Genomic DNA, 22,226 nt, shown 5'->3' with positions numbered 1-22,226 from the left:
CTATTTTACGATTCATCAAATCATAAATTACGACGGCTTCGCTTCGGCTTTCCCTGTGGGTTTCCAATCAACCGCTAGCCTAGGGGTATATCTTTGGAGTATATGCCGGTCGTTGTTAAGTTTCGTTTAGAAACGTGTGAATATGATAAATTGTAAATGTCGATAAAACTTTTACAATGTAAGTCACAAGTAGTCTTACAGTGTTTACGATTTCCGATTAATGAATAGTAAGTTCAATTCGTCCTAGATGGATACATATATAATGTTATGGATAGGTTTTATTAGAAATTATAAATACTATGTTTATATTTTATTGGAGTAAGTATTTTTGGTGTTATTGTTCCACGTATTAAATGGCTTACAATATGTCAGTTCATTTATTAAAGTCACCATATTTTTCAAACACTTGAAGAACATCAATAAATGTACGACATAAATAGACGAGTTATAATCAGGCTCTCCTCTTGCTCATGCAAACTGAAATTTTGATCAAGAATATTCCGAACACTTGAAATACGATCAGTATTTCTTAGTTTTGATATAGTAATAGCAACGTGCGACACTCATCCCTGAAGTCTCAGTTTCAAACCCCGGTTGAGCACCAAAGGAATTTCTGGCTTTGTGTGCAATTCACACTCACTCATACTTGAGGAAACCGGCATGACAGAAGACTACTGTCTATACGAACTTGCCTATTCGAAAAAAAAAAACAAAATTGCAAGGCCTAAAACTTGTTGCGCCCTTTATTTTGTTTTTAAGTTGATATATTCAGGCTATCAATTGAAGATGATAAAAACATTGTTAATAGGTGAAAATGAATAAAGTAGAAAATCTTTACGCCTTTATTACTATTGTAAATTTACAATTTGTTCAGTTTTGTAAAAATGTTACATAAATGTTACGCTTACATAATTGTAACTGTTTTACAACATCAATTTTCGTAATATATTGCTTTACCTATGAATTATAAATGTTTGTCGCGATTCTAAATTTACAAAGTGATAGGTCCATCAAGACAAAATGTCGAATAGGTACTTAAAGCTAAAATATTTTTAATAAATTTTATCTAATTATAAAAAATACGCTTAATAATACCGTAAAAAATTAACTTATTTATTTACAAACACACGCAAATGTGATTAAATATCAAAAAATGAGAACTAACGATTAAAATTACTTAACAAAACTGAGTTACAAGTCGAGTCGAAATTATTAAATATTACTGGATTATAATTATAGCTAGCTTAACTGTCGCGTGGTGCGCTAAGCTTAAACTGGGCCAAAAGGTCACATACCCTAAAGGAAGGAAAGAATAACTAAATGGAAACACCACTTACGTATTAGAATGCTTTCGAATACTTCATCAAATTCCTTAAAGACGCTACGCGTTGCGCTGGTCTGCGAGTTAGAGGCAAAAGGGTTGTCATTTCATTAACACTATGAGCTAGGAAAACAAATGATATAGAAGATATATCCCTAAGAAGGATAGGATTTTGCTTTTGATGGCAATTAATAGTTCAAGTAGAAATGCTTTCAAATACTAGGTCAACCGCTTTCCGCTTTCCGCTCTCGGCTCAATTCTTATGTTAAGGCTCAAGGTACTTTAGGCGGCAAGCAGCCCACCATTTGGGGGGTTGAAGATAGAACTTACACAATAAAGAACCAAACTTCAAGATTCGCATTAGCGATAATGATGTAATAATGCATTTTTTAGCCCTAACAATTTTTATTGCCGCAAAAGGACATACATAATTTTTGTCTGAAAATTTTAAAAATGCCACCCCTTATCACCCAACAAATACCACCCCTAAAATGGAAAATGTATGCATACAAATACATTTCAGCTCAATTGCGCAAGAAACACTAATAAATCCAGCTTCGCTTTGCAGCTTTTATAATAATAAAAATATTTTTGTTATTTCTAGATTTCGAAATGTATCAGTGAATGTTATGAATTGGTAAACGCACCTAGCTGCTGCTACTCCACATCTCCAACGACAATCTGAGGCGGAGCAGAGAGATGCTTCCGTTGACTATCTTTGCTGGCAGTCCGTTCTCTCCGTCTCACTGAAGCCACGTCTTTCCGAACGGATAGTGTTTCCTTACCTTTACGCGGTGTAAAATTCTGACTTCTCAGTGATGATAGACTCTTCTTCGGCGAGGGTGTTCCGTCACCGATGACATTGTATTCGTTCGATACGAGTTCTATTCTCGGTGGAATAACTTTAGAACCGTTTCTAATTGGTGTAGTTTTAGATGTAAGTATATTCGGAGGCGGCAGCTGGCTTCGAATGCGCGGGTGCACTGTGTCAGTGTGTGCGGGGGTCAATGAACTTGACCGTTGCGCTGAAACTACACAAACGGAACTTATCTTACGACTATATACGATACAACTCAACTACCACTAAGTTCATTCAAATGATATCTTTAGTTTACACAAAGGTCAACCAATCATCAAGCATATTATTCGTATTGTAAATGCGATCCAGTCTTGGCTTTCATGTAAAGTTGTTTAAGTTGTGGAGATTATTATATAAACTATAAACAAAGTAAGGAGCAGATTAGATCATAATTGCTTTTAGGCAGATGATGTAGGGAGACCAAAGAAAAATTTCCGCATATTCCAAGAAGTTAGAATTAAACAGCACCTCACCGAATCTATCCCTAGAGGGTGAGACCAAGCTTCGGGGCGAGGAAGGTGGCGCTCCGCGGGAGGGGGAGTGGCAAAGGCGCGCCATCGCAGACGCACTGGCCCGAACCGCTGTCACATTACAATATAAACACTATTCAGACATTGGAACTATTACATTGATCACCAGTCGAACCACAAAACACCATTGACCTCACAGAAATAAGAGAATGTTAGAAAAATGCCACTAATTATTAAAATTAAGTTTATGTATTCAATTTAGCGCAGACTTCACGAAACGCCAATTTTTTGTATGTATTTTGTATAAACTGCTAACCAGATTGGTTAGAATCACAACGCATATGGCATTATTTTAACAAAGACAACCAGGTGTAGGGGGTCCTGGAAAAATATTATTGCGAAGGATGTACCAATGTTTAAAGTATGTACCAGCAGAACCCGAACCCTGCAATCAAATCAACGGAACTTCTTAGATCTGAATGACTCTCTAAACGCTAAAAAGCAGACCCTTCAATTACATTTTTACATATTATGTAATGTAATGGAAATTTTTCAATGAATATGTTGTTACGCCATAACAAATATATTTTACGTTTTATCTGAGACACAAATTTTCTTACTTAAATTTATTGAGGTTTGTAATAATGGAAGAATTCATAGGGGTAGTTTGACTTTAAATTTATAAATTTAAATTAAAAAGTATTATATTAGTAACATTTTATTTTAAATTCATGTCGAATTAATAAATACTTTTCAATAATACTGGATTGTACTCCTACGAATCACACACATAGAGCAAATTAGTATGATAATAAGATTTGTCAATTGTAACATAGAAACTATAAAGATAGCTAGCTGGCGCTGAATTAACGTCATTTATAATAGAAAAAACGAAATTAATTTGAACTTTAGGAATTAAGAGGACAAGGCTAGGATAATGGATCAAATATGCGCGGTAAGAATAAAAGGTCTTCAAAAAGATTCCTGGATCGAAATTTTTCATACAAACAAATTGAGGTAAAATCAGTCAATAAATTTAACAGTGTTGCAAATTCATTCATACTAGACATTGGTGAAGAACGGCTATGCCGCACATTGGCGTGCTAGTTCGCTAGCATAAAAAGTATACCTACAACCGGAACGTAAATATTATCGCTAAGTTCGCTTATGTCAAAATCATAAATTGTTTACATTTTAGATGTTCGGAGGTGTCTTGTAAATATTTAAATGAATTTCAATATAGCGACCTATCAAATCGTGTTTTAATTGTAATTAATATCAAAATGATAACCCATAATTTTTGTGATTATTAGAATCAGAAAACATGTCTGTAGCGAGAATGCTATCTTGCTATGCTAGCTTTATCTTATGCTAGGAATGAAAATTGAACTTTTATGATTAGCGAAAAAGTTACTCCATATTAAATAAACTACATTTTCGTTTAATCACAGAAGTTAGCTATAGTTAACATTTAAGTTTTTCTATTGTTAGCGGCTGAATGAAAACGACACCAACTGCAGCAATGGAGATAGCCCTGCACATTGTACTTCTAGACCTCCACATACAGCAGGAGGCAGCACTTTCTGCCATCAGACTTATGGTTTTTTTTTAATGTAATAGGAGGCAAACGGGCAGGAGGCTCACCTGAAGTCAAGTGATACCGCCGTCCATGGACACTCATATTGCCAGAAGGCTCGTAAGTGCGTTGCCGGCCTTTCAAGAATTGGTACGCTCTTTTCTTAATCGTAATTTAATTAATCGATATCGGCGATATTCCTATAAGTGTTTCGGTATCTTATCGGCAAAAAAGCGTATCGACGCATCCCTAGTTTAAATTTAATTGTAAACGTCAACACACGACTGGGTTTTTTAATATTGTGCAAGAATTATATAAATATTTAAGTCTTCTGCTAAAAGATCGGCTTTATTAAAATAATATTTCATGAATTTAACATTCATGAAATATTATAAACAACATATAACATCATAAATAAAGTATGTAACAATTTAATTAGCGTTTTAATTTTGGTAGCAATTGGCAAGCGGACATTTTACCTATTTAAGAAAATTTTATTTAAGTAAGTATATGAAACTGAAGAATATTTTTCGTTCGGTCAAAATTAAAAAGCACATTGAAACTTGAAGATTCTCGAAGGTAGGAGGCGCTTCATGGGTTTCGCACACAGACGCTGCCGGGGGCCGGCGCAGCCCTGACAACATTGATATAGGTAGTGGCCAATAATATATAAGGATTATATAGCATGCATATACAAGCCACATATACATATTTTTATATACTCTCCTGTATCTCAAGGAAATCTGCCCGAAGATAACACCAAGTTATGGTATAAAACAGAGGACTAACCAGGTTGCACGGGGTAGGCGACCGTGTCCGGTGGTGGTGGCCGTACCGACTCTACTCGTTCCGGAAGACCTTGTTGGGTCAGCTCTGGAATTCAATAAATACAAAATGTAAATAATATATACTTTTTATAAATGCAAAAACTAAATGTTAATGTAATCTAAAATAGATATTTTAATTAATTAATAACAGACTATCGCGAGTTCTAATTTTCACAGTAAAAGATCTGTTTACACTTAGTTCTTTAGATTAATGCATGTTTGTCTTGTCTCACTTTTAACACGTCGAATACAGAAATACACGAAGTAGCAGCACAGCAGCAACAGCAATCCAAGGACGCCGGCCAGAGCGACGTAGTACGCCGTGGTAGAGGGCGGACGAGCACCGCGGATCTTCCCACTACCCATCACCACTTAGCTGCAATCGTAATCTAAAGTAACGTATCTGGCAAATTTATGTTATCCTAGGGCTTCAGTTAAGAGTTGCCTGAAATTTTATATTTCATAGACAATGGATTGCGTTTAAAGTCGCACCTCACGAAACAATGGAAGACATTTAAAGGCATTTAACAGTACATATTATATTTACCGATCAGCTACTTTAAATAAGAACGATTTTATTATTCGATTCGATTCGTTTACACTTATTTCACTCTTTACACACCATGACACCAAATGATGTAATTAAATTCTTTTGAAAATATAGAATAAAGTAACCAACAACAACTGCAAATGCACTACTCAACGTTATTTTAACTTGGCATTTTAAAACTGTGTTTATCATTAGTTAATTATTTGTGCTTTAAACTTTTTTCAGATTACGTTATTTAAAAATAATTATGTAAAACTAAGTTATCCTCATTAAAAAGGCTGTGTGTTTCGTGTTTGCCGGCAGAAGTAGTGTGCAGTATGGAGACTGTCGAGACATGGCAACAAGTGTCGCCGACACTCCGGCGTCTCTCCTTAATTTTAGTAGGGATGAATAAACTGTGCGACAAGATTGAGGTCTCCCAATTAATACACATTTCTCTTTACTAAACATAGAAATACCTAAGTGAAAACCCAATATCTCAAACCCCTTATGCATTTCTCTACATCTATATGGTCTTTGTTTTATTGATAGGTAATGGTAACGAACGAAAGTTTTTAGCATTTCAATATAGTGGTGAAGTGCTGGAAAAACTATAAATTTCATGTATATATTTTATAATGAGGATGTCGCATTAGCTCAGTTCATCGGTATTGAGTAAGTTCTCTCTGCAAAAGGATTCCACCTTGTACTAAAAAATAAGATTTATCGTGAGCAGCCCTGGCGTGATGACAGGACTTGGCGTCGCAGAGTCGGCTCTACGTTTCGCACAACGCATGCGCGAATATCTCGTCAACATCATCCTTAAAGCTTTATTATCAATCGTTGCTTATTTGTTAGGCGTTACATCGCCATGTGTATGGAAAGTAGTGCATTTTAGGCAGTGATTTTACGCCGATTCTCAAGTTCAAGAACCTCCAGAATCTATATCAAAATATGTAATATAAGGCCTTTATTTCGGGCAAATTACATAGAACGAGTTTTTCCTTACACACGATAAATCCCAACAATAGCCTCGTTCTATACCCTTTCTCGCCCAACTCTTGACCAATCTGTGGCTGCAACTAGTTTTATATCGTCTTTCGATCTCTTGTACTTTTTCCAAGTACTACGTCATTGTAGTTTTACTCCACTTTCAGGTCCTTGCCCATGTCTCGTCTTTTGTTTATATTTAGTCAACTGGAGCTAACTACTATTGCTCTTTAACAAACCTTTATTTTTATTTCCAGCATTGGAGACTTAAGTTTGGCTCCCGTATTTCAAAACTGGAAGAATGCATGTGTCGTATCTTTTATCCTTGGTATGCCTCTACACACCGTTAAACGGCATAAAATCACTTTAGAAAAATCTTTATATATGTTTGATATCAGGCCAATGGGCCTACAATATTTCTTCATAAAATGTATGTGTCAATTTATTTTTAAATAAAAAGTCTCAACAGTTGCTGGACGGGGCGCGCTATAAAGGCCTAGAGCGTTACTCGCCCTCGTCCTATAGCAAATAGTGGGCTCTAGTGGTTTTAGTATGCGGTCGTCACCTTTCTAACCTTGATCTCCACACTCTGCCCAGGTGCGAGCTAAAAATATCATTTTAGTTTTATCTTCGCTGCGATTTTTTTATCTTGCCCGTTTTGGGTGTAGTTATAGACTAGCGCCGTTTGTTACTTAATTTTATTTATAAATTGATCATACCTAAGACTTGCCTTTTTCTTTTAGGTTTCCTAACTTTCTTTTTTATAGGGGCCAAACGGGCAGGTGGCTCATCTAATGATTGACACCTGAAGTGATACCGCCGCCCATGGACACTCATATTGCCAGAATGCTCAACAGGCGGTGCCGGCCTTTAAAAGTTTGTGCATCGCTTATCGGATCCAACATGCTAGACGCCATCTAACATCCGATCTTGTAAATTATAGTAGATACCGTAGGTCGATATTATGTAGAAGTTACTTAATTCGTAAACGACAAATAAATATTTTACTATTACTATAAATATGTTCCAATAGACACTCTCAATCCGTTTCTTTTATTCACATAATATATGAAATTATAAAATTCTGAGCAATTAACTTATGTTGTCAAACTAATATAATTTAGATAAAAGATAATTTAACCTGATAAGAGCACCCTGATCACTTTTATAACGTACCTAAGATTTTTATCTCAAAAACATTGGGAAAAGTTTGAAATGGTATTAGGCGTCGGGACGTGACGACCCCATAGCCCATTGGAATATTAGTGAAAGCCTTCTGTTGGGTGTGGCACAGAGGCCTTTTTTAGAAATTATTTAATTGGATTTCCAGCTTTCTCGCTGATCGGAGCATGTTCCGACTTAAAACCCGTGAACGCTGGGGATCCCTCAAGGCTGTGTCCTAACCCCGAGCTCCCCAGTATCAGCTCCTTATTCTTAACCGTATAAAAATAAACATATTACAACATACAATCCCTACTCATCGGCAAAAAAGACATAGGATGTAGGACGAGAGAACAAGCCGGCGTAAAAAACTCTCGGTACTCTTTTAAAATAGCAAATCATCAATACTTATTTTAAAACAAATATCGCAAATTAATTAGAAGTAGCCTGTCTAGCACTAGTACCAGGCACTTTTATCAACTAGATAATCGTTAACTTTGTAGTAAGCCTTTTTACGTAGCTTTTCTTTAATACATTTCTTAAATTTATTAAAAGGGAGAGATAAAAGAGCCTCTAGGATTTCATTAAAGAATAGAGTATCCCTTTTCCCAAAAAAGAATTACTAACTTTAGATAGTCTAGTACGGGGAAATTGCAGCCTGCGTTTGTTCCGAGTATTAACATTGTGCGTATGTTCTATTCTAGTAACCTTATCACTATTTTTACATTATTTTAAGTAGCAATTCAGCGAGGGCGGGAGATGATTCAAGAGACTTAGTAAAATTAGTAGTCGAAACTGGAATGTAAGTACTTATCAAAAACAATCGCTATCTTTTCGTTAGATTTGATTATAGTGTTATCGTCACATAGTTCGATGTCTTGATTGCGATCCTCAACTCTTCCAGTTTCAATATCAAGTACCTTCCAAGTCATTTTAGTTTTATTGGTAGAGTAAATTCTTCATTATGATTGTAAGACTTCAGCGTAAACGTCATACAACCGTTGTCTTCTTTTATAAATTTCCGTTGTCGCCCAATCACTAAACGATTTACACTGCGAATGACTTTCTTTGGAGTAAAGATGGTGTTGAACTCCTTATTAATACAATCACTTAGATTGTTGTATTGTGTATCAACGGTAGTACCTACCTACAACGGTAATAAAGGTAGGTGTTTACCTATATTATGTCTAAATCTCACCATTCCCTTTTTATTTACTGGAACAAACACACTACTCTTTTTTACTTGTTTCACCACTTTACAGTTTAGCGCCACTAACTGTCCACAATGATCTGATGATATTGCATAGGACATCAATTTTACTTGATTTTAAAAATAACTCCAATTCTAATTCTTTGCCCAACGTACCTTGCATGTTTTGACGCATCAAGTTTATACTAAAAGAATACGGAATAATATAATATTGATGTACAATTGTTGTTGTGGCGACATCATCGGTTGGAAAATTGTTCTCTGGTGAATGAGAGCGGGAAATAAAAGCCACTTGAAAATGAAACATTTTATTAAAATCTGAAAAGCTTGGAACATGGAAGATACGAATTCCCAATGGACAGACTTAGGTACAATGCAAAAGTAAATCACCAGCATTACAATACATATTTGTGTACTTAAGGTAACCATAATGTTATATTTGTACAAATAAACCGTTTAGATTGTTTATCACAGAAAAAATATACGACTTAATTCATTATTTAACATTCGTAGACACATTGTCTGGCTAAGGTATTCATTAAAAATAATTCGGATGTCCATAACATTTATAATGCGTAAATTAAAATGTAATCTTATATAATCAAAAGAAAGATAAGTACGAATACACATTACACAACTTAAAGAAAATTCACCTTAAACGTATGCTAACTAACTAAAAGACATTGTTCGAATTAATCTCAAAATGTAAATAAATAAAAAAAACATTGTCTTAATATAGATATTTTAAATCTTTCAAAAACGTATCTAATACTTCCCAAATCCGAGGATTTGGGCCCTCTTAATAATAAATTTGTTTATTAATTTTGAAAATGAGCACTAGTTAAGACTCGAGCTGCTCTGAATATTGAGCTCAACAGGTATGAGCCGACTGCTGTGAGCGAGCTACCTCCGCTTTCCGCTATTTTACGAGTATGTCGCTGTTTACCGTACTATTCTAAGGCAGTTCGAAAATGCGGTAAATTTTTCTAACCTATTTATCAGTCAAAAACCCTGGCCAACATTTTTCATACAATACATATAACACAATGGAATAATTATTCTCTATACATATCTATTATAACCTAAAGAACAATTAATTACGTTCCTCTTCACGTAAACAATTCGTTTGCGAGAACTGTATTTTATAACATTATACCAAAACTGCTCTATTACATTATTATAGTAGTGATATTGAAATCCGGCTCAAATCAGAGATTCTATAGTCGAATAGACCTCTTACTATTATATTGCTATAACTGAATATTGGTTCGGTATCACTTGACTCAAGCTTTAAGATTTTCTAAAAAATTACAAAAGGCTACGACATGACTCGATTAATGTTCAATTCTAGATACTACAATGGGTATGGACAGTCATAAAAGTGTTTAAGATAAATTCATATAAACTTAATTACTCCGGAGCCCCACTTATGCAACTTATCGGGATCGATTACGAGTACATAACCGGAAACATAGGAGCGGTAAGAGCCCGGTCTCGGCACCTAAACGTTATCAATACTTCACGAATAACGAATCGTTCGCTGTACAGAAGCGCGGACGCGCTACTGCGCCGTGTAAATGTTCGCCTGCTTGCCCACGGCTTGGTCGTAGGACGGCGGAAGCGCTGGAACGTCGAACGTTTAAAATGAAAATAAAATATTAAAATGGAATGTTTGAGTGATAACGAGCTTATCGGCTCTACTGTGTCCTCTCGCGATATGCGAGTATGACGACATTTGTTATGAAGGTGATTTGTATTTCAATCGTATATATCCTGGAAAATTCCAATGGGTTTCCCGCCTCTCGGGTATCTCTGCTCAAACAAATGACGCAACATTAAACTGTTGTTGTTTTACTTCTAACAGATTAAAACTAACGAAAAGAGACTACTATGGTATGAAATATTGTATCCAGAAAACATGAGCGTGACATTGAAGACTGAAACGTGACAAGTATTTATTAGAGCAATTTATTAGACGAACCTTGTGGATGCCAGCCCGGGGCCGCTAATCCGAGGAAAGCTAACAAGATAATATGTCCCATGAATGATCTAAGTACTTTTGCTAATGTTTATTCATAAATGTAATCTACGACGACACGTCATCTTCACCAGAATTTATGAGTTTATTATTCCTTTATTATTGTTTCTAAAAATCTCTCAATCAATGCTTTCAATGCGCAATAATTAAAGAATTGTTTCAAAGCAACTTACCGCTGGCTTCAGGGGCACTAGGTTGTGCAGCCGGAAATGGAGAAGAGCCAGACGAGAAGGGCGCAGACCCCGTGGGATAAGGCGCTCCGCCCGTGGGGTAAGGCGCGCCGGCCGACGGGTAGGGGGCTCCCTGAGCTTGATAGGGCGCGCCCCCTGACGGGTAAGGCGCCGCCCCGGGATAAGGTCCGGCGGGATAAGGCGTCGCCATAGGGTACGGCATACTGGCATTTTGTAAGGGGTACTGAGACGCTACTGCAATGATTTCAATTAAATGAGTGACACTTACCTATTTTGATTACTAGCTATGCTGACAAGGGGTATTGACTGATCTCATTACTTTATAGTCAGTCAATTAGGTTAATTACATACCAGGGTACTGATGAGGCGACGCGTATTGCTGCTGAGGATAAGGTGCGGGTGGCACAGGAACTCGCACGGTACTTGCTGCAAGTGTAAAGAATTATTCATGGTAAGCTTTAGTATGAGTGCGACAATAGCCCTTAGAACTGTAGTTTGTGATCTATGTTTTTAAACTTAAAGATAACAAGTTATTTAGTTATTCATGATAGAAATCATGGAGTACTCACTCTCAACGCTGAGCACTTCTCCTCTGTTTCGACGACGACGGCAACAACAAGCCAGGATCATAAGCAAGATGACAATACCCACTATCCCATATGCTATAGTTGACATATTCATTTTTGAAAAGTGTTTATGGTCCTAAAAAATAGTTTTTGCTTAGTTCAGATAGATTTTTTTTTTAAATAAAATTATAACTACACTCAGTTCAAATATATCAGTCATCAACATATTATTGTGTAATTAGGTATCAATCAGAGACTTGCAATAATGAAAACTGTTGTTTGTGAACTTGACAATTAAAGAATCAATTACAGTAGCATATTTTGTTGTCTGCATTGAATATAAATTCATTATAATAAATAATAAGCCTTTTAGGTTAAAGAACAGTTCAAGCAGTTACAGAAAATTATCTCAATTTTATAATAAAAATATAAAGTATAATTTTACGCCTCTAATAAAGAAATCCTAATGGAAAATAAGGAAAATGACTCACCTCATAAAAACTATCAAACTCTTTGTCGAATTCTTTAGAATCAAACATATTATTATAGTACTTTATGAATAAGATAAATCACATCTTAATCAGCATTCATACGACATAATATAGTACAGTATGAAATTACAATTTATAATACCTACGTTTGCAAAAAATAGAGTAGTTATAATGGAATATTATTTTGCGATTTCTTTGTATTATCTTATAATAATATGACACTGTCACGATTCACAGAAACAATTTATCGAATTATTAAGCACATCGTAAAATATTTTTTGGCTCAATGAATATTGGAATATGAATAATTCGTAAAAAATAATAAGTTCAAAAAGCTATTTTATTAATTAGACATCAGTAATCACTAGTCACTAGTCAAAATGGGATCAATGATAATGTTATACAAATCACCACAGAGAGCAGATGTCTTCATAATTAACAACAGCATACAGTATAAGTATATGTAACATATCTTAATGAATGTGGTGTAAAGCAATATTTTTTTATAACAGTCCTTAATATAATAGCACACCCGTCGCCCGTCGCCTTAATATGTAATAGCACACAATTTAAAAATTTACCAGTTTTATTTTGCAATTTATATCATATGTAAGAATTATATTGCTTTCTACATATATTTAAAAAAAACTTGTTGAAAAGTTTCTACTTGATAATCTATGTTTTAGTTTCCTGCACTCTCAAGTCTCATCCCAATACTTTACAGTTTACACAGAATACAGACTATAGTCTTGAGTCTTGACTCTACTAAGTAGTTGGTGGTGGCGTAACTTATGTATTTGTTATTACTACTTACTAAATAATTAGTGGTTATTACGTTTCAGTTTATTAATTAATTATTATTCTGAAACCAGAATCTTTTTAACTTTAAAATGTCGTGTCATTTAATTCGTATACTGTCCCTAAATTACGGGTCAGTAGGAACTTGTTCGTTCATCACGATACCAAAATATCGAATGCATACGGATGTTACTAGACATGCTGTAAAGAAAACAACCTCGGCTGCTGGAGGTATTATAAAAAATATAAAAAAAAATCGCTAACTTTTTGTACATACTAGTAGGTAAATTTAAACTTTGCTGTCCAATTATAGAAACATTTTGTTAAATAACCTTATACGTCGGTAATATTTAAAATTTCATAAATTATGCTTTTTATTTTACATAAATAAGTTCAGTATAGCAAGGCTAAACTGAGAGTAAATACTACGGATGTGTGTTTTGAAATTTGAAACAATGTAACCTGTATGTCATGTTTGTAGGTGTGTTGGGTTTGGGTCGAGGTAAGAAGAAAGTGGGCAAAGTTAGTGCTATGGAGAAAAAGCAGCTTCCAGTTGAGTCAGATCCTGAAAAACTAGTAAATTATGTTTGTGGCTCTAATATTTATCTCACTGGTGAAGATGTCAAGGTGAGAATCCTTAAATGCAAATCATAAAATTACCAGCTTATGATAATGAGATAAAATTATCTAATTATTTATTCTTAAACCTCTTATCTGTTACATTATATACCTTAATATATATTTCTGATTAAACTAGTTAATTTAGTATAGCAGCGAGCAGATCACACACTGTCTTTGTACACTCCAACCAAAATGATTAAAATAAATTAGAAAGAAGTAAACATTGTGAGTTAACTGACATGTCTTTATCCAAAAATCAATGGCATATGTCTGATAGAAGACTGATAACCACCTACTTGTCATGTCATCTGAAGCCAAGACCAAAGGGTTGTAGCACCACTAGATCATCACTAGGCATCTTGTTTAGTAATTCTTGGGTCACCACCAAAAGTAGTGCCCGGCCCTTTTTAAGGCTTGTTATTATAAATTTATGGACTTATTTGTGTAGATAAAAGATGACAGAGAGTACCCCGATTGGCTGTGGACTTTAAACAGAGGAGCTGCACCTCGTATTGAAGAACTGGACCCCAACACAAAAGAATACTGGATGAGAGTTAGGGCTGCTGGAATGAGGAGAAACAATAAACTGCGATCAATGAGAAAATTTTAGTTTATCAACATCGGTGTGGCATTGTGTTAATTGCACCAATGTTTAACCTGAGTAATTTATAAAATTTGTAAATATATATGATGCTAGTAATGGTTTTTTTTAATTTAAATTTTATTAAAATTTGGATGAAGATCTATTAGTATGATAGATATGGGCATACTTTCTTTTGATTAAGGCGAAATCACCCTGTCTTCTAACTTTGTGCGCCTACAGTGGCCTATTCAAAGAGCATTGATGGTTCAGGAGGCTCATAAATGGTATTTTACTCTTTAAGTATCTATTTTTGTGTAGTTATAGCGTTAAACCTGTAGAAGATCATAGTATTTAAGTTTATATTACAAATAAAAACGTGCGTTTTTGCATGTCCCACCCCTACGAACCTGAAAGTTTGCAGCTAAAATTAAGGTTTGTAAGGTTATAAAGCTAAAGCTAAGCTAAGCTAAATTTGTAAGGTTATACATGTAATTCGAATGATTTTAAACTAGGCTTTCAATTTAAAACATTATTAAACCATCGGTTAAGATTTAAAATTTGACGAAACGATCTTATTAATCCCACTTCCCTGCTAAAAACTACCGTATTGGGTTCGGATTTTAATAAATAAAACATTATTATGTCTACGGAACTTTTTTCGCAAGAAGGACCCCTTATTGCGAAAAAAGTGTCCCTTGCCCTGGGAAACGCCCTGGATTGTAAAAAAAAAGTGACGTCATGGAACTATAAGGACTACTTCATATTACGTTCTTTATTAGAGTTGATTTTTTATTTTGTTTGCTATGTTCCTTTAGCATTAAAAGAACAGAAATTCTAATGCAAAACAATTAACTTTTTAATTTTCTTTTAGAGGTCTATCTGTAACCTGTATGCTGAGGCCCAGTGCGATATTAATTATATTTTTTGTTAGTTATCTGCTTAGAATATACGTACCAGACCCGTACAGTTCATTTTAGTTATGTAAGAGTTATTAAGTATATTATAAGAAGTTTAAGACCTACAACATTCGTGTCTTGTACGCTTTAAGGGCAATGCAGCAAAATCTGTTTCTTTTAATGTAATAGGAGGCAAACGGGCAGGAGGCCCAACTGATGTTAAGCGATACCGTCGCCCATGGACACTCACATTGCCAGAACACTTGCGAGCCGCAAGTGAGTTGCTGGCCTGTCAAGAATTGATACGCTACTTTCTTGAAGGACCCTAAGTCGAATTGGTTCGGAAATACTTTAGTGGGCAACTGGTGCCACATAGGGATGGTGCGTGGCAAAAACTGCCTTCGAAAACGCTCAGACGGACGTCGAGGTGATACGGATGGTATTTTGCCTTGACGTCCGATCAAGAAACTCAGCTGCGGGTATTAGACCAAACAACTCTTGTGAACACTCCCCATGGTAATTGCGGTAGAAGATGCAGAGATACCCAACATCTCTACGTAACGCCAAGAGATGAAGCCGCACGGAAATTGATTGGTCGTCGACGATTCGAATCGCTCTTCGTTAAATATGGTCAAGTGGAAGGAGCTGGCACTGGGGAGCTCCCGCCCAGAGGTGAGAAAAGTATTCCATGTGGGGCCGAATTTGCGCTTTATAGAGGTGCAAGCGGTAGCCCGGAGTGAAGTACCTCGCTGAGCACACCAAGCTTTTTGGAGGCTAATTTTAATTAGTTAAATTATGAATAAAACTGGCCCGAAACTCGTGGTTTCATAAGTATATTTGTGTCTAGGATTAAGTATACAGTTTTCTTATGATTCATGTTTGTATTTCATCAATAATTAATAAAACATAGTTGGTCATGCAAAAGTGGTTTTATTTTTGAAGTGAAACTTCTTTATCGGCGTTGGATAAATATTAACAGTCATATTTATCCGTTACACGTTTTTCTTCCTACCACGGTTGATTCGAAGAGATTCGAAGCCATTAATAACAAAAATATATAATAACGCTAACAATAAATAATATAGAATAATAACGGTAATAATTATATTACAATTAATGAAATGTAATATAGTGACGTATCGGACCAATGTATGCATACTGTTTTACTAAAACTTGATTATTGTGCGATATCTTAATTTAATTTACTAAAAAACTTAACAGTACATTTAACAATATTTAATTTATCAAATTAACGAAAATTTAATATAAAGTATGAATAAAGATTTTTCGTTAGTCTATTACACCACAAAGACAAAAATCTAACTATGCCCATATACCAAAATATTATGCCAAGGATACATAACTGCCAGATTTGTCTACATGTAACTTGCAGACAGTGAATCTTTTTCTTTATTGTAATTAACTAGGTGCACTAGGTTTGTACTGAAAATAATAATCATACAAAAATATATATTTTAAAAAGATTACTACAGTGTAAAACCTTTTTAACAATAGAAACTTTTTTTACATACTAACAATATGTCCAATCGTATTTTGACAAGACAGCGATTAAAGTCGCATCAAAATTATTATGAAATATTTTTAGTGAAATTTTAGTGTTTTACATATTAATTTAAAATTTACCGAGTGTAATGGCGTGTATAAAACCGTTAGGTGAGTAGAATTTCCATACATCGCCTATAAAACACGAGATGAGCTTAATCCCGATTAAAGCTGAGCGGGCAATTCACAGGCCCCGGGCCGGGCGCGTACCGACTGCCCACCACGGTGGGCTTCCCCGCCCACGACCCGTCCCGAAACCGCAGCCCCATGTATTCGTTCGGCACCAACGGAGGAGCGCGAATTAAGCAGCTCGGACCCGGGCCCGCATACCGCATCGACCGCATCACCCGCGACGGTATCGTCACATCGCCCGCGTGGTCCTTCGGCGCCCGTCTGCCGGGCCGGCCTGCACAGCGCATTCCGGGTCCCGGGGCGCACGCCCCCGAGCGGTGCCCGCCCACGCGCGATCCTCGAGCGCCACAGTACTCGATGGGCGCGCGGCTGGGCTACGCGGTGAAACGGCCGGGTCCGGCGCCCAACGCTTACGCGCTGCGCCTGGGCCCGGGCAGTCCCGCCTACACGATGGGGGCGCGCGTCGGCTTTTCACTCAAGCCGCGCTCGCCGGGTCCCGCCGTGTACTTCCAGCGGGACACGGACGTTTACCGCACGCGGGCGCCCGTGTTCAGTCTCGCGGCGCGCTCGGAGGGCGCTGGCAAACCTACGAAGACGCCCGGCCCCGCCGCCTACCCTCCCCACTTGTACAACACCAAAAAGGTGAGCGCCGTCCGCCTAACGCGCCAGCTGACCGAGGTGGCTGTATTATTTAAACCGCCTGTATTGCTTGCAGAATCCCTACGCCTATTCCTTCGGCACGAAGCACGGCGACTACGCGTGTCCCATGATCATAAAGGAGGACACCATGGACTGCCTCTAGCCATCGAAACGTCGACTCACACATCTATACGTTTTGGTAATTTCGGATATTAAAATGTGTGGTGGATTAAATATGTAATCTAAAATAACCGATAGTAAATCGGCAATCGAGACCCCGTACCTTTAATTTAGCCATTGTGGGAGTAGATAACGTTTGAATATAGTTAGCTGAGAGGTCTCGACATTGGTGTCGCATTCTGAGGCGAAATATAAAAATTGCAAAATTAGATACGTCGTAATTTTTGTAAACTTCGCCTTGACGCGAAATAATCATTGAATACATTTGTTACTGTCGCTTGTGGTTCTAATGTGTTAATAAAAACATTAAACTTGAGTGATATCTTTATTGTATAGATCTTTAAGCTTTACATCAATCCATTTAAATACTCAAAATAGATTTGATTAGGCAGAAGCAATACATATCGGAACATGAGTTGTCGTTCAGGGCGAGGGGGACGATAATGGCAACAGTTCCGACCCGGAACCCTCCTTCCCGTCTTCACTCCCAATAGCCCCAGGCTGCACATAACATTACTTGTCAGTAGAGCGACACAATACAAAAGAAGTGAGGATTCAGAGTCCAGTTTTAGCGTGGCAAGAACTATTGTTGTCTTAGGTTAACCAACACCTCGACACAATTAGATAGTACATATATGTAGGTAAATAGTCGTGTCGTTATAGTTTAATTTCTTTTGGGGCGGACTTACATCACTCAGAGGCATAAAATCACGTAACTAAGTACATAAGTTACTTATCTTCAAATACGAAAAACAAAGAGTATTGAGAAAATATATACATTATCCCTGATGACCATAATTGTTATTTATTTATTTATTTATGAAAATTAACCACATCATACATGTACTAAATCTACTGTATATTTTACAAAATCTTTCATCTAAAATGTATGAAAATTGAAGTAAACATAAGTGTTTCAAAAAAGAAATTAAAACATTATACAAGATAAACTAAGTACTAATAATAAAATTACCAGAAATTTTTGGTAAAGTAGAAAAAAAAATCATCAGCAAAACAGCGAATTAGGTTCGAGATAGGCACCCAACAATGCTTTCTCTAAAACCGATCAGCCCACTACCGCTTATATCCAGCTCCGGATAAGCACTATTCAATCCGTTAATATCGCGAAGAATTCGAAAGAGAGGTCATAGGTTGGTTTTTGTAGGAGGAATTTCGAAGATATTTCTGATTTTAGACCTAGCGAATGAGTAAAGGACGACAATTTTAATTGTTAGTTATGATTATGTAAAATTTAGAGGTTCGTATGAAAAACTCGATAATGTACCCCATGCTGAAGAAAATCCAGTAAAAATCACTATTTTCCGTGAGTTTATTTGTAAGTAGTGTGAAAAAAATAAACAGCATTTCTTACGTTGGTAAATACGCAAAAAAGATGTCAAAACCTGATTGGGTAGGGGACGATCATGGAAATGGTGGTACAGCAGCGCCGCATACAGTAGGTTGGCGACGGCCAACGCTCGCAGAGTGGCGCCAAAGCCCGCCGCCCACCACACGGCTCCAGCTGCCACGGGCCCCACGGCGTAGGCAGCACTGGCGGCGCCCTGTAGCAGCGCGGCGGCGTGCGGCAGACTGACGGAACGTGCAAGCAGCGCGGGCACCAGGGCCGCGTCTAACGCACCGACGCCAGCGCCTACGCTGGCTTGCGCTATCGCCAATACCCCCAAAGAACATGCGTGCGCTACGAGAACGCCGCCTAACGCCACGCTACAAAGCCCCATCAGCGCCACCCGCTGAGCCCGCAACCCGCGTCCGCCGCACAGCGCCGCCGAGACGCTTGTCGCTGCCAGGTACGCCACGCTATCTGGCAGGAACACCACACCCAGCTCCCAACGCTGGCGACATAAATGAGGAGTGTCGTGACCGGTCGCATACTTTGTAGTTAGTGCGTTTCGACAAACCGTAAAAGATATTATTATATTCGCTACAATTCAGCGTCCGCTCTCATGGTTCACTCATCTCCATGAACCATAGATAAAGTAGGTCGGCCAAAAAATTCACCATTATTAAGTTAACACAAACATAACCTTAATACTACATATTGAGACAGACTGCACTATAATGAATATTCTGCAATTCACCTTCGATGCTTTAGTCTTATACAAGGTTTTTAATTGTTTATAACTACACATCTTCCACATTTCACACTCGTTTCTTCATAAACTATGTTAAAGTGTATCGAACGGTTACCTGGGCACCGAAGCGACGCTCCAACCACAGCGGCAAACAGGGTTCGAGTGCCGCCATGACGGCGGTGCTCAGGAACACCGCACCCGCACCCGCTCCGCAATCTTTCCACACGCCTCGCGCACAGTCTCCCCACGCCGAGCTCCGAGGCTCGTCGACGGCTGGCTATTAATTGTTTAAATAAGGTGTTGCATCACAAACGCACGACAAAAGTACGATACGAGGACTCACCTTATCGTATTCGGGTTTTTTCAAATAGACGTATTGCAATCCTTAAAGAAAATAAACTGTGTGTCAATATATTGCGCACGTAATAAATTAAATTCACAAAACTGTGTTAGCTACCGAGGTTCGCGAGCAGCGCGCCGGCGACGAGGTGGAACGGCGCTGCCGAACTCCACAGAGCGGCAGTCGCGCCGCCCAGCGGATATCCCACGAGCACACCTGCGCGAAAGCAAAATAAAAATTAGTTAATTTTCGATACGTTTATGAATCTTACCGGGCGGCGAAACCGACGGACCTAGAGCGACGGCACCGAGTGACGCGCCGAGAGCTTGTTGTTGTCGCGCCGGTGACACCGCTCGAGACACCAATGCCATCCCGGCCACGCCACCGAGCGCACCGCCCGACCCTTGCAGCACGCGCCCCGCGGCGCCGCACCACAAGCACGCCGCTCCACCCGCCGCGCAGACGCTGCTGCCGCACCAAGATAGCCACGCCGCGGCTGCGAGTAGTAGCAGCACGGCGAGACGCAGCGTGGCAGCGGGCCCCACGCGCGTCGTCATGGTGGCTGCCAAGGGTGCGCACGCCAGTTGAGCGGCCGAGCGTGCGCCTAGCACGGCGCCGGCCGCTGCCGCCTCGCCGCCTGCTTCGCCAGCCTCCAGCGCGAGCGTCGAGCCGTTGCGAATCACGGCGGGCGCCGCCATCGCTCCACTCCACTCCGGCAGGATCGGTACTGCAAACAGGCGAAAGCTATAGTATCACGGTTTTAAAACGAGCCGGTTCGGCACTAAGCGAGAAACTCGACCTACCGAGTGCGGTGAGTAAAACGTTGTCCAAGAATAGTGTGCAGTAGACGAGGAGGAAGGCGGCCGCACCCGTTCGACTCGTCGGCTCCAACGGAGAGTACGTCATGTCGCCGAAACACCACCCGCACTGCCGCGTCCGTCGGCGGCTCGCGGTGAATATTCCCTCACCTTTGCGATGTAGGGTGTTGCGATACGACCGAGATTTTTACGAATAGCGTGGTTGTGCTATTTTACGAATAACGGGTTCGCATTTTCGACAATACTAAAATACACTACAAATACTCATTATTATACTCAGTATACTCGGGGCGATAGAATAGAGGCTAATGAAATCACTGATTAGTAGATACATACGAAAATACACGTTGGTGTTATATACTTACATATTGTATGATTCTTTATTAGTTGTTATAAATGGACAATTTAAATAAAATAGCGTGTGGGTTCTTAAATGTTAAATTCATCGTACTACGGCCCTGAGGGCCGGGCTCAGCTGATAACGCGTATTCAATCAGAGCGCAGCGGGACGCGAGTTTCGCTCACTCAACCGCAACCTTATTTGCCGCCTCAACGCGTCTGATAACAATTAATTAATTGGAAAAAAAAGTGAATAACTATAGTCTTGCTCTGACCCAATGTCCTTTTGAATTGTTACTTCTTAACATTAAGGGAGAGATAGATAACATTATGATAGATAAGAGCCTAAGAGTTATTTCTATCACGTTTTGATCGAATACTTCTTATTATGGATAAATATATTTGACTTTCTTTCATCGAAATGTATTTATATAGATTTACCTTTACCTTTTTATTATTTTACAAAACAAGACCAAAACCCAATAACTTAAAAGTAACTGTATCTCTGTTATGCTTTCAAACAAAAGAAAACGTGGACAAGACAAAAAACCTTAACAGCACTTCAACGCCTGGAATATATAATTATTGAATGCAGTAATACTTACTTTTTAAAATAAAATAATGGTTTTTTTTCAGCAAAATATCCTATCTACTACTCTACTCTCGTACTCTTCCTTGATGTCATTGTTTGTTTGTTTGTTGTATAAGTAGGTAATAATTGTTGACTGTGTTAATTGTTTGTGCTATAAATTAGGAATGTCGAGGATTTTGCTATATGATCTAGTTGTTTTGTTATATAACGGCAATAGTTTTAACTTTATGCCAGTTTCAAGTAAAAATTCCAGTTGTTTTTAGTGAAATAGCAACAGCATTAAATATATTTTTATGCAGATGAGTGAAACAATGAGTTTATATCAATTATTATAGTCATTGTTTATATTTAAGTTGTAAAAAATAGGCCTTAGATAATATTCTTCTTATACAGATACATTTTT

The 22,226-nt window shown here is 38.0% G+C and overlaps 4 protein-coding genes across 5 annotated transcripts; 2 read left to right on the top strand and 2 right to left on the bottom strand.

Annotated features, from left to right (window-relative positions):
• Positions 1 to 9,238: 9,238 nt before the first annotated feature.
• On the bottom strand, positions 9,239 to 12,622 carry LOC123710786 (translation initiation factor IF-2-like). The gene is made up of 5 exons (XM_045662988.1): positions 12,230 to 12,622; positions 11,742 to 11,874; positions 11,524 to 11,598; positions 11,155 to 11,406; positions 9,239 to 10,566 (listed from the first exon to the last, which is right to left on the bottom strand). Exons 1-5 carry the CDS (start codon positions 12,275 to 12,277, stop codon positions 10,505 to 10,507), a joined length of 570 nt encoding a protein of 189 aa, XP_045518944.1. The 5' UTR covers positions 12,278 to 12,622; the 3' UTR covers positions 9,239 to 10,504.
• A 359-nt stretch (positions 12,623 to 12,981) lies between these two features.
• Positions 12,982 to 14,348, top strand: LOC123710787 (39S ribosomal protein L54, mitochondrial). The gene is made up of 3 exons (XM_045662989.1): positions 12,982 to 13,258; positions 13,509 to 13,654; positions 14,097 to 14,348. Exons 1-3 carry the CDS (start codon positions 13,120 to 13,122, stop codon positions 14,256 to 14,258), a joined length of 447 nt encoding a protein of 148 aa, XP_045518945.1. The 5' UTR covers positions 12,982 to 13,119; the 3' UTR covers positions 14,259 to 14,348.
• Positions 14,349 to 16,665: 2,317 nt separating this feature from the next.
• On the top strand, positions 16,666 to 17,957 carry LOC123710785 (outer dense fiber protein 3-like protein 2). The gene is made up of 3 exons (XM_045662987.1): positions 16,666 to 16,801; positions 16,881 to 17,464; positions 17,538 to 17,957. Exons 1-3 carry the CDS (start codon positions 16,780 to 16,782, stop codon positions 17,622 to 17,624), a joined length of 693 nt encoding a protein of 230 aa, XP_045518943.1. The 5' UTR covers positions 16,666 to 16,779; the 3' UTR covers positions 17,625 to 17,957.
• Position 17,958: 1 nt separating this feature from the next.
• LOC123710784 (chromaffin granule amine transporter-like) lies at positions 17,959 to 21,434 on the bottom strand. 2 transcript variants are annotated; one of them, XM_045662984.1, is made up of 8 exons: positions 21,258 to 21,434; positions 20,878 to 21,146; positions 20,367 to 20,801; positions 20,192 to 20,290; positions 20,078 to 20,118; positions 19,850 to 20,011; positions 19,045 to 19,494; positions 17,959 to 18,142 (listed from the first exon to the last, which is right to left on the bottom strand). In XM_045662984.1, exons 2-8 carry the CDS (start codon positions 20,978 to 20,980, stop codon positions 18,065 to 18,067), a joined length of 1,368 nt encoding a protein of 455 aa, XP_045518940.1. In that variant the 5' UTR covers positions 20,981 to 21,146; positions 21,258 to 21,434; the 3' UTR covers positions 17,959 to 18,064. The 2 variants fall into 2 exon arrangements, with proteins under 2 accessions (XP_045518940.1, XP_045518941.1); XM_045662985.1 differs by lacking the exon at positions 20,878 to 21,146.
• Positions 21,435 to 22,226: the final 792 nt, after the last annotated feature.

Source organism: Pieris brassicae, chromosome 6 (assembly GCF_905147105.1).
Source record: "Pieris brassicae chromosome 6, ilPieBrab1.1, whole genome shotgun sequence".
Taxonomy (NCBI): Eukaryota; Metazoa; Arthropoda; class Insecta; order Lepidoptera; family Pieridae; genus Pieris; species Pieris brassicae.
The sequence above is the reverse complement of the archived record's forward strand: the minus strand, read 5'-3'. Positions and strand labels throughout refer to the sequence as shown.